The sequence below is a fragment of the Chenopodium album genome, chromosome 14 (genome assembly GCF_948465745.1).
Source record: "Chenopodium album chromosome 14, dcCheAlbu1.1, whole genome shotgun sequence".
Lineage (NCBI taxonomy): Eukaryota > Viridiplantae > Streptophyta > Magnoliopsida > Caryophyllales > Amaranthaceae > Chenopodium > Chenopodium album.
The window spans coordinates 16,152,553-16,165,640 of record NC_137847.1 but is presented as its reverse complement, the minus strand read 5'-3'; the positions used below and the strand labels follow the sequence as shown (position 1 = coordinate 16,165,640).

General features: G+C 34.0%; 1 protein-coding gene across 1 annotated transcript; it reads right to left on the bottom strand.

The window, feature by feature from the left end:
- Positions 1 to 281: 281 nt before the first annotated feature.
- On the bottom strand, positions 282 to 7,227 carry LOC145579006 (QWRF motif-containing protein 2-like). Its single transcript, XM_081636294.1, has 6 exons — positions 5,375 to 7,227; positions 3,467 to 3,586; positions 2,469 to 2,585; positions 2,298 to 2,387; positions 753 to 860; positions 282 to 663 (listed from the first exon to the last, which is right to left on the bottom strand). Exons 1-6 carry the CDS (start codon positions 6,833 to 6,835, stop codon positions 604 to 606), a joined length of 1,956 nt encoding a protein of 651 aa, XP_081492420.1. The 5' UTR covers positions 6,836 to 7,227; the 3' UTR covers positions 282 to 603.
- Positions 7,228 to 13,088: the final 5,861 nt, after the last annotated feature.

Below are 13,088 nucleotides of genomic sequence, written 5' to 3'. Positions count from 1 at the left end.
GCTTTCCTCCCGATTACAGGAGATCTTAAGTTAGATATTCATCATCTGCCCTTGTGGTTCTAGATACTCTTTTACATCACGAACTCTGCACTTGGGCATGTAAGATGAGTTTATTTTGTGTGCATAAGCTTTGTTTCAATTGTGCAACTCACAAGTTGAATATCTAAGGCAGTCAGGGTTAGTGGTTTAGTGTTCATTTGAGTTATTGTATCAATGCAGAGATTTAGGCATGATCTTCTATCAGCAATGGCACAAATATGAAAACTAGGAACTAACTCAAGTGACTCAGAAATTACACTATTTACATACACCATCTTTCACCCATCCACAAATGTAAAAGATAAGAAAAGCAACCGTGGATACAACTGATTACATGAAGGATGATATCGCTACTGGAGATACTGCTTCTAAAAGACATGAAACACGACTAAGCAGATCAAAAAAATATGCCAATCATGATAGCCAATCTAAAGTTATCCGTCCCTTCTTATCTCCAGTTGCTGCTTCTGACTACCATCAAAGAAGCTGTCCGTGTGTGTGTTAGCGGGTTGTTTTTAAAATCAATTGTCAATCCAGGATTAGTACTACAGATGTGGTCACTTGTCAGGCTAAATGTGAGCGGTTAAGCTGCAATGTATGCGTCCTCAAGCTACAATCTTTGACCTGATTTCCAACAGTAGGTTTGTCTGTCAGATTATAAATTTAAACTTTGTATATATCTAGAGAAGGAACACCGAGTTTCAGGATCTAACCTGCATGGCGGCTAACATGGACAATACTTCCTTGCTTTTTTCAAGCAAGACCCTTTCTTTTGTAGCAATATTTGACAGTTCAGCCACCAATGAATTCACTTCCTCCACCTACAAATATACACAACAGATTAGGTTTATTCATATAAGGATCAAAATAACACTACAGTAAACTCTGCAAAGGGGCATTACAAACTTTTCACAAGCCTTATCAAATACGAATATCTGTTTACTTGGCTTCTGAGCTTAAAAAATTAGCATTCATATCAACAACATAACAACAAAGCCTTAGTCCCAATGATTAGCACTCATATCACAGTACTAAATTTCTTCCCACTACTTTCTATTCAGTTTACCATTAATATACTATATACATAAGTTTTTGCTCCAAGATCTTATCAGCACTCTTGAGACATTAATCCATTAAGATGCCAGCTACAGATGGTCTTTCGCTTTTTCCAAATCTAGAGAGATACTACGTTCTTCTAGGTTGTATTGCAAAATAGCTCTACATAATTAATTAATTTTAGTCGTTTTTATCATCACCATAATCTTTTCCACACATTGTAGGCCTGACTAGGTTTACTAATAGGTATTATCTTCAGGGAGGAAACAAGAGGTAACATTTGGTGCTAGGATATTACATTAACACTAGACAACTACACCTTTCATAAAACATAAACCTTTTGTGACGATTTTACCTGAAAATCATTTCCTTTTTGCTAAATTATCACCTACTTCAATATTAAGCTTTATATGACTCGTTTAAATTGTTTTTAAGAAAATAATTATGGAAATTTGGCAAACTATGATCCCATCAGCCTACCAATAGTTTGCAGGAAGCAATCTTAACACAATAATTAGTACTACAAAACTGAACTCAAAAGCTATATTTTATGTAGTATGATACCTTTGGTTAAACATTAATTCAGAATTAATCAGTTTTGTTCAATTCTCAGTGGTTAAACATTAATTCATAATTAATCAGTTTTGTTCAATTCTCAGTATTTTAATTTACTTAATAATTTTATTATGAAGTCAAGTTACTTCACTGCCACCATGTGTTAGAAAAAGAATAAAGTAGACCTATTGCCATGTATTAACCAATGAAAAACAGAAAAGTTCTGTTTTCATCAATGAAGTGAAGGGGCCAGCTTTCATCAATGAAGTAAAGAAAAAGATGGAGATGTGCAACAAATTTAATAAATGCCCTTACTGCACTCCATTCTTCTGATTAACGGAACAATTTTCTTGTCATCCTCATGTCTTACCCCTCCCTCTTATATACCAAACCTCCCTAGATATAAAAATAGAAATAGAAATGGAGGAATTTTGGGGGGGGGGGTGTCAGGGGGTGTTATTCCCATTTATATCTCTCATTCTATCCCGCTAGCCCCTACACACAAATGCATCGGATAAGGGTGAATTGAGATAGTAAATCCTTATTCCTTATATCAAACTTTCTTTTGTAGTTTCCAAGCCTATATAAATTTGATATGGAGCAAACAAATGGAATCAAGTGGAACATATAATAAGCAGAAACTCTACCTTAGTCAAAAGAGAGCAAGTTGAAGAAGCCATGGACTGCATTACATCGACAGCTGAACCAACAGCTTCCTTTACACTCTGAATATCAGCCTGTTAAGGACAGAAAGATCATTAAAAACTCTACATATCCATTATTTCTGCATTTGCATATTAATATAATGTACAACATACAGTTGCTCCCCCAACTACTGGAAGACGAAGGGTGCTAGCCTTTAATGCCTCAATAGCTCCTAGCAAGGAATTGATGTGATCTTTATCCAGAAAAGACCACTCTTCCAAATACGCCATCTACAAATGGAATGATGCAAGTAAATCAGTTCCTCACAACTGACCAAAAAGATAGCCATACAAACATCAAGTAGACTTAGAAACTTACAACATGTTGAAGGAAAAAAAAAAAAAAAAAAAAAAAAAAAAAGAGCAGACCTATACCAAGTTGCAGAAGTGGCTTTCTAAAAATTTATAATACTTAATGTAGAAATTGATTCTTACAAGCATGTGTTAGTATATTATACAATGGAATCAGTTGTAGGTTTATAGTTACTTCCATTTTGGAAAGGAAGGAAATGACAATTTATCAGGAGCAGGCTGCAAGATAATGATTGAGAACCTCATCTTTTCAGCCTCTGATTGCTTGAACAATCTTTGCTACACTTCATAGAATAGTTCAGACTAAACAGTCATCAATGGAAAGTAAAAATATTTTAACTTGTGTTTATGACATCTGGTCCATAAGTGCACTAGTGCAGTTGGTGAATACAAAGTATTGTTTTACAGTGAAAAAGCTATCAAAAAATCTATATTGTACCTATGCCAAGTTTCTTAGGCAGTGGAGGGCAATGGGGCATTAGACTATTTCTCAACTAATACACAGAACAATACTAGATTTCGGACAAGTATTTCCTTAATCACCACCAGTAACAGCAGTGAAACTCTCAAGCCCTCCAAAAGTTGAAAAAATTAACAATAAGTCACTCCCTTCTCAAGCTGCCTAAGAGTTAAGAATCTTAAGATCCTAAAATCTTAACAAACAATTCCACGAGAAAAGGATAGAATCTCAATCAGCATACGAAATAGTAAAAATACTAGAAAACAGCAACGGATTAATAGCAAATAAAATGGTGCAAACAAGGAAATAAACAAAAAGAAGAATGAACGAGAATTTATACTTGTCCCCGAAGGATGGAGCTGAGCTTCAATTTTTGCCTCAGTAGTTGTACTTGTGTTCTTTTATGTCTGACAGAGTCACGTAAAGCAGTTATTGCTATCCACGCATTCCACAAATTTTTCTGCAAGACCCAAAAATATCTTATAACACACATATGGCAAAAACATTAAACATACAAATACTAATAAATCACATGAACAAACAAACTTTCAACAAATTCTAAGCAAAACTTTCAATTCGATTTACTAGAAATATATTGAAAAGACCTGAGCAGTCAAGTTAAAATTTTCAATGTAATAGTAAAGTCATATAGATGAAGTTCTTCACAAGTCAGATCAAGTGATCAGCCACTTTGCTCACATTTGTGTTTGAAATACCAGTGCAAGGTTAACACTTGACGGGACAGGACAGGACAAGCATATAACCTTCTGCAGCAATGCCAAATTAATCAAAGAGGGGAGTCCAATTCCACCTGGATCTTCAAATACAAATTGTGTAATAAAATTAATTGTTTCTTACAGTCTACACACCTGATAGTTACAAGTAATACATTATAGGTATGTGCAGGTGTCAGCACTTATCTTTAGCTAGGTTTTCTGACTTATTTTTAATACATTACTCATCTGATGCAAATTATTCACAAATTTTACCTGCTGTAATTGAGCTTCAGGTATGAGACAGACTAGTATGAACTGAGTACTAAATACTAATTTAACCTTCCCGGTCCACCAGCATTATTATAATTTCAACCCTTCCTTCCAAGTATTAAGTGCTCAGTACCCAAGGGAGCAGGATGAGCCATAATGTAAACTATAAGAAACTCTCTCTCCAATAATAGCAAGATTGACCCAGAGAGCATATGTACATAGAGCCTTTGAAAGTCTTCCAACTAGAAATTGTTCAACTCTTGTACAATTCTTTTTACTATTAGTAAGCTACAGTGCTCAAGCATGTAAATACAAGATTTGCTTTAGCTTTCTAAGATAGACAACACTCACAACAGCTTAATTAGATAGGTAAGACAGAGCACGGAATTTCTCTAAATAGATCTAAGCTGGATGAGATGATGAATCTCAACAAGTCACATGAAAATTGAGGCTTCTGCTTCAAAGCAGGCGATGTTTGCTAAGCGCAAAGCTGCAAAATCAATTGACATCCCCTAAATAAAAACATACCTTACTATTACAGTCAATTAAATATCCAAGATCTACTGACTCCTCAGTCCTCACAAATGAAAATCGAAGGTTATAATCTTGAAGCTTGTAGATCCAAGATCCCCCCCCCCCCCCAGCCCATATCTATTAAGTCATAAATTAAGTATGACAACACTGACATACTTTGGATAAAGTCATTAATGACAAAATCCAAAAAACCTGATAATTATATTTATTTCTATCTTTGTTCTTAAATTGGTGTCAGGAAATTGGACAAAAGTAAATGTTTTACCAAAAGCCTTTCCACCCGACCCCTATGTGTTTCACAAAATTATCTAAGCATTAATATCATATAACAAAAAATGATATGCACATTGGTGTAAACAAGACAATATGGAAAAAGGAAGAAAAACAAAAGGAACTTATTTTAAAGCCTATGCTCACCAATCAGTGCAACAGGTACATCAAGGTTGTATTAATAGTCGATTATTTATTTAAAAAGGAAGAATATTACTTCCCTTTTCATCTCCATGTCAATGAGCTCTCTTGAGATGGGATTAAGATTAACATATAGTTCTGCCCTTCTCAATGAGGGGAAAAGGGCAGAAAAAATAAATACATTAATTAGTAAAAATATCCATAAAAAACTCCCTTGTTGCCTAATTCTGATAATCAAATCAAGTATGTTTCCTGGTTACGAATGTATCATTTTAAAGATAATTCAAAAGAAAAGTGCACAAATAATGGTAGTGTACCTCGGCATTCTGTCTTTGCACTGACAAGGCAGCATCTGCTCTAGCATTTACAAACCTCCATTGTAATTGTCTGTTATAAAGAAGTCTCAACTGATGGGCATCAACAATTCGATTCTCCCCAACCTTGCCTCTTCGAACATCAACTGCAAAGCTTAGAACAGATGGTGTATCCCACGGACTACAACCGACAGAGCTACCAATAGAACTTCTCACCCGAGATGGACTAACTCCCCTCATTGGTGAAGATATTGGTGTGTTCATAAGCTTACTAGGAGAAGCTGCTCTGACAGCACCTCGAATAGGTGATGACATTGCCCTGGGAGATGACATAGGCCCATCACTGAACTTTCTTGACTGGCTTAATTTCGGAGGGGCAGAAAACTTTGATGTAGGACTTGGTGACAACCCCAACCCAGGATCCTGTAGTCTCCTTAACCGCATATTAGTCTCCTGCCAGAACCTCGCCGAGACTACAATACCACGAGGCACACTACGCCCATGAGACCCATTATTAACATCCTGCGCTCCAGAAGTGCTACCAGAAGAAACACTGTCAGTATCCGAAGCTGTAAGATCAGACGGAACAGAAGAATCATTCACAGAATTCTCATCCATAGCACCCCTAATCCTATTCAAAACATCACCGTTACTCGAGTCAAGGTTCAATATCCCATCAAACGACGCCCTTCTACTCTCATCAAGAAAAGAATCCTTCAATGCCCTAGCCACAACACTAGATCCAAGATACTCCTTACTCTCGTTATTAGAACAGTCTAAACTCCTGGACAACATATTCAATTCCCGGTTTCGAGCAGGCCATCGTTGCTGATCACCAGGCTTAGAATTCGAGTTCGAGTTATCAACTTGATCTCCACCTCCATCAACCTTCCCCTTTACAGGAGTCCCTCTCCTCCTCTCAGGTGTAGCCTTCCTAGCACTATTACTATTCCCATTACCCTGATTCACAGCCTTAGTCTTACTAATCGGAAGCGAAAACGATTCCCCTTGAAAAGAGACAGATAAACTCCTAGTTGAAGTGACTAAAAGCTTAGTGGCAGCTGAAATTTCACCAGCATTGGCAACAGGAGTAGGTTTAACAGTCCCAGATCGCCTCCGGTCCACAGATTGCGACCGCTTCGGCGTCACAGGAGTTCTATTGTTTCTAGCTATTACAGGTGAAGGAAATCTTCTAGAAATTGAAGAAGAAGTTGAAGTACTTGAAGTTGAATTAGTGGTAGTTGTACTAGTTGTTGTGCTACTATTTGCAGAAGAAGAAGAAATTGACATATACCTAGAAGGAACTTCTCTGGGTCTGAGTCTTCTGGGTTGTTGTTGTTGCTGTTGCTGTTGTTGTTGCTGTTGATGAACACCATTTTCTCTCTCCTGCTGCAACAATGGCGGCCGAGAATTTGCTGGGTTTCTATGAGTACCAAATTCAGAAATGGCAGCCACCATTATCATCTAAAACAATTTAACAAAAACCCCAACTCACATTGTAAAATTGAAGACCCAAAACCACGAATTCAGCAAAAATTGTTGAAATTTCACGAAAATTTAAGATACCCAGATGAAAATTGAAGCAGATTTAGCATTTCCAATCCAGAAATCAGCTTTTTTTCCGCCAACAAATTGTGGGAAATTATCCTAAACTCTGCTGTAATCTTAAATTCAGAGGGAAAACCCAGAAAAATTCGACACTTGTTGAGTAAATTTCCGGCAAAGAAACTCCAAGAACAGGAAGAAAAAAGGGAGAGTGTAACAGTGAAGAGTGGGGTCGGTGAAGGAATTGGGGCAAAGAAGACATAAAAAGGTAGAACAGTGGATTAGAGTTTTATTTAGTTTGGGGTTTTGTGAACCTTTGGAGAGACGTTACGTTAATGATAGTTTTGTTTAATTTGTTAGTAAGTGTTAAAAAAAATGAATGATTTTGGTAAAAAGATCCAAATGTTTTGGGAGTTTATTATTATTATTAGTAGTATAAAGTTTTCATTTGTTTTCATAAGTTTATTGAAAATGACTACAATACTTGTGGTGGATCCATGTATACAGTGTATTTGAGTATATGGTTTGAGAGTTTGGATACATAAATGTCTTTTCAAAAAAATAAAATTGTTTTTTTGTTGAACTTTTTGAATTTAGAAAATTATTGAATTAACTATTTGAATAATTTTCTTTTGAAAAAAAGACTATCATGTTTCGTATTTTCCATACAACAGTTTGCAAATACGACAAATTTACTTCAAATATAGTACTCCGTATATTGTTTGAGCTTCTGGCATATTTCGCTTAATTACAAGTGAAATGACGACTAAATTATTAGATGATATTTTAAATAGTAATTAATAAAGTATACATAGTATTTGTTAGATATAAGCAAAAGAAAATTTATTAATGTATGTCAATCAATCAAATCTAAAGGGGAAGGGTAATCAAATTGTAACTTTTACTTTTAAATATACCGATAGATATTGAATTTCAACACAATTTATTTTGGAATTATAACCATATAAGCATCTAACTCTTAAAATTTAGATTACCAAATTTTGCTTATAGATTCTACTATTCTAGTATGGATTCAGCTCATGCATCTCTCCAAACTTTCTTTCCATGTATGGTATAGACGTCTAGTAGTATGATAACCGTAATTTTTCAACATAAATAGTGAGCAGTTGTGGTAACTTATTTATAAAATGTGGTAGACGATTGCCATTGATACATCATCAAATTCATGGTTATTGTTTAAAACCCTAGCTCCCATAATGATCACATAACTAAATAGGGATAATCTGATTCCATGAATATATTACCACACTCAAGAAGTTTAGTGATCATGGTAATGGAAAGAATAATTGTTTCAAATTACTTACTAATGCAAACTGGAACACCTAGCTACTAGCCATATTAATGATAAGTAGGAATTTTAAGTCTCATTATCATGTCCTAAAAGCTCTTCTCCTCCTAAGTGAAATAAGAGATTGTTTGTTGACCTCGAAATTGAGCCTCCTTAGACCTTAGCCATATATGTAAATAAAGATAAAGAATGATTTGTGAGTTGGCCTTTATTAACATAATCATATTGTGTAGTTCCATGTCTTGAAAGTTGGGGGAAGTATAGATGTACACGTATGGTTAATTTAAATTGAATCTCCCCCATTCTAAAAAAAATCATACTTGGTAAAAGTTAAACCTGAAATAAGGTTCAGCGATTACATCTACACCATAATCAATAGATATACAAACAAAAATTAAATGTAGTAACATAACAAAATAAAATCATTGAAATACGAAAGTGAAAAAGAAGAACACGTTCAAAGAAACCAAACCAAAAAATCATGAATAACTTTGGTAAGAAGGAAAGGAATAATAGAAGTATAAGGTTAAGAAAAGAAAAGAAGAGAAAGAAAGGGAGCAAGAAAAAGAGAGATCGAGAAAAGAAAAGAATAAGACAGTGCATCTTAAACAACTAAACTTATCAAATCAAATTGGTTAAAGCTTGGCTTGCAAATGTCATTAAAAAGGCTACACCACCTTATTTTTATTAATCTAATTTTTAATTAACCTTTACAAAACCGTGCAATTTTTATGTGACATCATTTACTTCACCCGCATTTCATGAACCTTGACTATTATTATGCTAATAATTAACTTTAATTATTCCATCTCTTTATATAAAAATTATTTTGCTAATGCTAATGATGGGTGTTATTACACTATTACATGCTTTAATTAGCCTAGTAATAATAGTAATTAGATTGTTTTATTGGTAGTTACTCTTGTTGTAATGTTGTTATATTATTGTCTAATCATACTAACTCATCACTAATGACATGATGATAGTCAATTATAAATCAATCTTTAGTAATCTAGTTAAGATTAAGAATAATAACAAACTTAATATATATTGAAACCAATGGCTCACCATGCATGTATAATGTTTCTTTCAAGTCGTTGTGAGCTTTAAAAAAAGTAGTTAATGAGGACTATTAAGGACATTAATCTTGTCTCAAAAAAAAAAAAAAAAAAAAAAAAAAAAAAAAAGGACATTAATCTATGGTTTTATGCATTTGAGACATAAAAGGTTGGTATAATAATATAATTAAGATGGGTAATTTATATATATCCGTACTAAAGAGTTGACCTATATCAAGGACTTTGATCCAATGTTAATTTTATGGAATTACTCATAAACTACGTAATTAATATCTTGTCAGCATGAATTTAATGTATCAGCTAACAGTAGAGGCCAAAACTACCAAATGAGTACTTGAGTATATAAATAACTTATTTAATTTTTTCATATGTGTATTTTAAGAAATTCCAAAGATAAGAGATTATCCATAATAAAAAATCTTGTGACACTAGATTTTGATTTTAGTATTGTATCTATTATGTCACTCATTTGGAAAAGTTAAAGAATAAAACTTTAACATCTGTCGAGAATAGGTAAGGAGTAATAATTTACGTATGCTAGCTATATAATGTCATATGAATAATCTTTGAATCACGAATTAATTATTTATGTTACGCTAATAATCTTTGAATGAGAGGATTAGAGCAATTCTTTTATTACGACATAAGTAGTTGTGCAACTTGGAGTCATGGATTAAATAGTTCTTTTTTGATGCCACGACTTCAAAGTGTTTAGCAAGCTAGGCCAAACCAGACCAAGTTTTATTGGGATTTTTTTACAAAGATGAAATTAGCCTAAAATTTCAAGTTTTTTGGCAAAATGGGAGATTTTTCAAGTTCAAATTCGAGCAGGCGTCTAGGGTCGGAATTTTCTTATCACCTCTATTTAAGGAGAAGTACTATGTTGTATTTAAATTAGTTGCAATTGATTACGTAGTTAACAAGGGAAAAAAACACAAAAAGAAAAGGCCCCAAATTTTTTTAATACTAACAAATAAAGATAAGTTTGTTATGTTATGAGGATCAATTAATCAATATATATCAATAAATTAATCAATATATATAAATAAATTATAGCACCAATATATCCATTGAACTAAAACGAAAGCCATAATAGCAAGTGTATAAATTAATGAGCACGTGTAACATTGATGACTTAAAATCAAAGTACTGTTAACTGAAGCAATTGCAAAAGATAATGGAGTAACCACCAATAGTCGTACATATAATTAAATTAATTAGTAGTTTAGTACATGTCTCATGTGTTTAATAAAGTACAAGGAGTAGCAATACCTCATGATCACGGACGCATTCAATCATCTAAATTAATTTATTCATTTGCATTATTTATTAAATAATTGCAAGTTCAAGTGCATCAATGAATCTTTAACATATGATAATTTTGATGTTTAGCTAGTTTATCAAATCCGTTGCAATGCACAAAACTTTAATTATTATAAATTATGACTCACAGAGTATGACATTATGTTACAATAATAACGTACTTGAACGTTTTAGAGCATTATTGACTTGTTGGGTCTGGGTCATCAATCTTTGACGGGTCGCACGCACACTTCATTTCACATTACTATGATATTGTCCGCTTTGGGCTTAGCTTGCACGGATTTGTTTTTGGGCACCTTTTTACAAGATCTCATCCTAATAGAGTGTGCACTCACTTATAAGGAGCTCTTCATCTCCTTACTCCTTCTATGTGGAACTTGGGATGAACAACCCTAACCGTTTGGTATGAATATTGAAAATAGAGTGGAATGAAAACAAATAAGGAGGAGGAAAATCATTTAACGCTTAATTTTTCATTTGTTTGGTTTAACCATGGAAAAGAATCACTTAAGGGGGCATTTGGTTCGGATTATGAAAATGGAATGGGAAGGAAACAAATAAGAGTGGGTGATAGGCGTGTCGCGTACCTAACAAAAATAACCTAACAAGACCACTACTATGTAGACGGGCAAGTAAGGGTCGGATCCCAAGAGACTATGGTTCAACTAATTAAATAGACTCAAATAAATACTAAGCGAGTAACCAATCAATATCGATAGATCAAAACTAGAACAATATTAACTAATAAGCAATAAATAATAATAATATGAAATTAATAAAGAACTAAAAACATCTAAGATTAAGTATCCCCACTAATATGAATCAATGCAATAGAACAATCAATCCCTTTCCCTCAATTAAATCAATAAATATTCCACAGGACAGATGCTCCCTAAAACAATACTAAGAGTTTCTTTCGATCAACTAATAGCTTCCCTAACATGCAATCATACCTATTTTCATGGAATCATGCATATTAAAGACATTGAGAACGGCATCCTATAAGTCCTAGCAAGAACAATTAACTATTTTCATGCATAAAAGCTCCAACTTTTAATTAGGGTTCTAATATCAATTAAGAATCAACTTTCGTTGTAAACCTAATCACATTCAATAATACTATTTCTAGTTAATCATTGATAATAAAAACCAACCCTAACAAAGAGGAATTATAAATTAATTAAATTGGGAATTGGGAAATTAAATAACACATCAATCCATATTAGGGTTCAACCTAACCCTAGATTATGAAACTACTCACACATGATAATAGAAATAACAAGACAAGTAATTAAAGAAAACATAATAACAATAATAAAATAAGAGAATTGAGAAAAGAAATCAATACTTGGAATTAATTATGAAATCTTGAATCTTGAAAGTAGAACCCTAGAAAATAATCCTCAAGAATGTAATACTAAAAAGCTCTAAAATAATGTACGTAAAAGTGTTAGATAAAAGACTATCTAAAACCTATTTATATGCTAGGAAAGTAGTAGCAGTCTTTACATAAAATTAGGACTCCTAATATCCCAAAAATTGGGCTAAATTCGTTGGTAAATAAGTGGCCGCAACTGAGCTGCGGTACAAGGCTGCGAGCCGCAGTAAGGCTGCGGAGTAGGCTGCCAGCCTTGTGTTTCTTGCTCCCTTGAAGTGCGCCGCAGGCAAGCTGCGGTAAATCGTGGTGAGCCGCAATCAAGCTGCGGATTAGGCTGCCGTGAAGCTTCGTGGATGCTAGAAACGCTCCATATGAAGATTATCTCGCGTCCAAGTTAAATTCCACACAAATCGAGCCCTATTCCTATAAAAACAAAAACAAACAAACCGAGAAGAGCAATATAGAAATAGGAAGAATAATAACTCTTAAGATTAGGAAAATGAAGAAAACACAATAAAATATGACCAAATATCACATATAAATCATGTTTAATATCGTGTTATCAAATTCCCCCAAGCTAAACCTTTGCTCGTCCTCGAGTAAAGCAATGAATATATGAATCAATACTTCACCCCAAAAATAATCAAAATCAAGAACAACCAATTCAAGGTAAATCTAACAAATATGCTTCAAAATCAACCAATCTCATCCATCCAATCACTCATCCTCCCTAACAATTGTCAAATAGAGCAAACCACAAGAGCATATAGAATTCAAGACTAGTGCTCACACACTCGACTCTCATTTATGTGGCGAGTAAAAGATGTACTCGATCGCTCTCCATCCCAACCCCATCATGTGAACGATGCCCTCCCAACTCACGCACTCGTGTGTTTAAAAAGACATACACTCAACCTAATAGTCGACTCGGAATATGTCATGTCATTCCTTGCATTGATAAGTAACTACTTTCACATTCACACAACTCTATGCACACAGGTCGGAAGGTCTTTAAAGCTTGTAATGTAAGGTCAGGGTAATGGATAGGAAATATTTGGGAAAATGTGAGAGAAAAGCTATGCT

Bases quoted from the DNA above. Each gene is read 5' to 3' on its own strand.
- LOC145579006 (XM_081636294.1), bottom strand. From the start codon at position 6,835: ATGATAATGGTGGCTGCCATTTCTGAATTTGGTACTCATAGAAACCCA. The intron at 861-2,297 runs GTAGAGTTTCTG...GTATATTTGTAG, and splicing joins CTTGCTCTCTTTTGACTAAG to GTGGAGGAAGTGAATTCATT. The intron at 664-752 runs GTTAGATCCTGA...GTTGGAAATCAG, and splicing joins CCATGTTAGCCGCCATGCAG to GTCAAAGATTGTAGCTTGAG.